At 41.0% G+C, this 2500-nt stretch overlaps 1 protein-coding gene across 1 annotated transcript in view; it reads right to left on the minus strand.

Moving 5' to 3' along the window:
* Positions 1–2500, minus strand: part of UBR3 (ubiquitin protein ligase E3 component n-recognin 3) — a 226773-nt gene that overhangs the window by 156462 nt on the left and 67811 nt on the right. The window contains exons 7-8 of the mRNA XM_085872189.1: positions 947–1123; positions 685–818 (exon numbers count right to left, since the gene is read on the minus strand). Coding sequence (XP_085728315.1) covers positions 685–818; positions 947–1123 — 311 coding nt within the window. The remainder of the gene's footprint in view (positions 1–684; positions 819–946; positions 1124–2500) is intronic.

The following is a 2500-nucleotide window of genomic DNA, read 5'->3' on the forward strand; positions in this document are numbered from 1 at the left end:
TTAAAAAAACAATCCCTTATTGCTCAACTGTCTACATTCTACAGTTGTCCCATTTACTCTGGCTTTTGACCATTTTGACCGTTTGTGTCTGTTTCTCCTCCTTGGTCATGGCTGCTGTTGATCTAATAAATAGAGATCACCTGAGCTATGAAAGTCAACTCTCCCCCTCAGATGGAGTCTCCAAAGCTTTTTTTTACTCTTTCGTCGTGCTTCCTGTCTCCACTCACTGCGCTAGTATTGTGATGAACACGTCTGTGTGTTTGTTTGTTGGTCGAATAACGTGACAATCTTTGCAGCAAGAATCATCAAATTTGTCACAGAGCTTCATATTGTACACACCGATGTGATTATCCCAGTACTCACGAGCTGGCCTATGGCTTCAGTGTGAGTAAATATAGTCCTGCACGAAATTTAATTTTATATTTTTCCTTGCGAGTTCATCGTTGACCTTGTCCAAGACTTTCACAGAATGAAGCTCTGTGCCAAATTTGACGATTCTAGATGCTCTCGTTGTCCAGTTGTTGTACCAACAAACAGACACATGGGCAGGATCATCACAATACTCACTCACCCGGCCTCCAGCCATGGCAGGAGTAATTAAAGTTGCACAGTGACAAATATGATGAGGGGTGTACGATTGCAGTTGAAAAAGCAGCAGCTACATGGCCACCACGTGGGACGCACTGAAGTTTTGCAGTGTGCCAGGAGGCCACACATCGGTTGTGCACAAGCTTCAAGTTCAGCAGCAAAAGCAGCGTAATAAGTTTGTGATTCAAACTCGACATGCTCGATCATCTCGCGTTTGTTCAAGTTCATTCCTGTAAGAAACAAGAAAAGAAACAAGCACGAGTTGAAACATTAACATAATGCCCTTATAATGCCAATTTTGGAACAGCTGCAGAAGAAACGTGTCACGAATGGTTGTAATGCATAGGTGAACTCCCACCCTGAAAGAAAGAAAGGAAGCACATCCATGTGCGCACGAGAGTGCGATCCTGCAGGAATCGTTGAGCCACGCTGGGATGAGAAAGCACATTTATGAAGTCGCTAACGAGGGGCCAGTAAGTGTTGTTCTTCAGGACAGGCTCTGCACAGTTTACGACCATGACACAGCCGCTCTCATCTGCAAAGGAAATGGGTAATCGAACACATTAGCTACCACAGATAAAGATGAATAAAAAAAAAGTTTGCTATCTTGAAGACAAAACATCATCTTGACTGCAGAAATTTGATATCCACGAATGTACCTTAACTTTTCAAGTGTTACAAAATGTTTGCTCACTTCAAATTTCAAAGATCGGTGCCTTTTTCATGCCTAACAAAGCCACTAGTTTCAAAGAATGTGACAAACAAAAGACGACCCAAAACACAACTCCACTACATTGAACAAAGTGCAGCTTCCAGTGGATATACGAACTGAGATCCCAAACAACAAATATAGCCACAGAGACCCGCTTGGTCTCACTAATTAAATGGACAGCATTGTGGTCATGCTCTTAAATGCATCAGTTAATCTGTTATTAGTAGATGCAAGAGAAAAATAGCCCACATGACTGAATACAAGTACAGAAGAGAACAGGTCGAGGTATCTGAAACCAAGTGCGTTTATGAATGGTGATCAAAAAGGGTATTTTGAAAGGTTCCCCAACCCATTATCTTGTGCCCCCACCAGTACCTGAAAATGGGATGTGCAGCTTTTGTATTTCAAATTTGAACACCCTACCCCATGTAGTTTTGAGAAACTAGGTCATGGGGGTGGGCAAGGGGGTTGGGGGGGGTCAAATTTGATTGGTCGAGATGATGTAAAATGCTGTAAAATTTTGTACAAGTATTACAAAACAGAAGGGTTTTTAAAGTGCCAAAAAGGAGATTTCTGTTCTGCAGTGTTCAAGTAAGTATATCATTTAATTGAAATAAAATAAAGATTTAATTTAGAAGTTTACCACAGCTTTCATGCAGCGTCATTTACACCACCTGATTTAACACGTTACATTGGTTATTCATGCCTGTCGTTTGTGTCCTTTATGAGGTCGCTAAAAATAGTGCATGGCAGCACGGTCCTTCAAAGGGTCTCTGATGAAGACCGAGTACATCCATTGAGCGAGTCGAGAACTGTTCGAAGAAGTAAATACACAAAGAATATAAACTACAGTACTTTAAAAGGAGAGATCTAATGAGACAGCATGCATTGCACACACAGCATAACAAAATCAGTTAGGGAACAATGTGGTCATGCTTCATATTCGACAACCACCATAGGTTGGCAATACTAGCACAGGCTTTGATGGGCCGAAAGGGTTCCTCATACGTTGAAGTTCCTTGTAAGGAAACATATTATTGATCAAGTTGATAATAAAATGATGTTACTAACCCACCACCTCTCTGACGAAAACAACGTGTATGCACGCACACACAGAGTATCTATGTGGAATTCTTACATATTTATTTTGGGGTATTATTGCAATTGTTAGCGATCCTGATTAAAAAAGATAATAATTGT

The sequence above is a fragment of the Eptatretus burgeri genome, chromosome 3, assembly GCF_056783735.1.
Source record: "Eptatretus burgeri isolate ZD-2024b chromosome 3, Ebu_testis_v1, whole genome shotgun sequence".
In the NCBI taxonomy this organism is placed as follows: domain Eukaryota; kingdom Metazoa; phylum Chordata; class Myxini; order Myxiniformes; family Myxinidae; genus Eptatretus; species Eptatretus burgeri.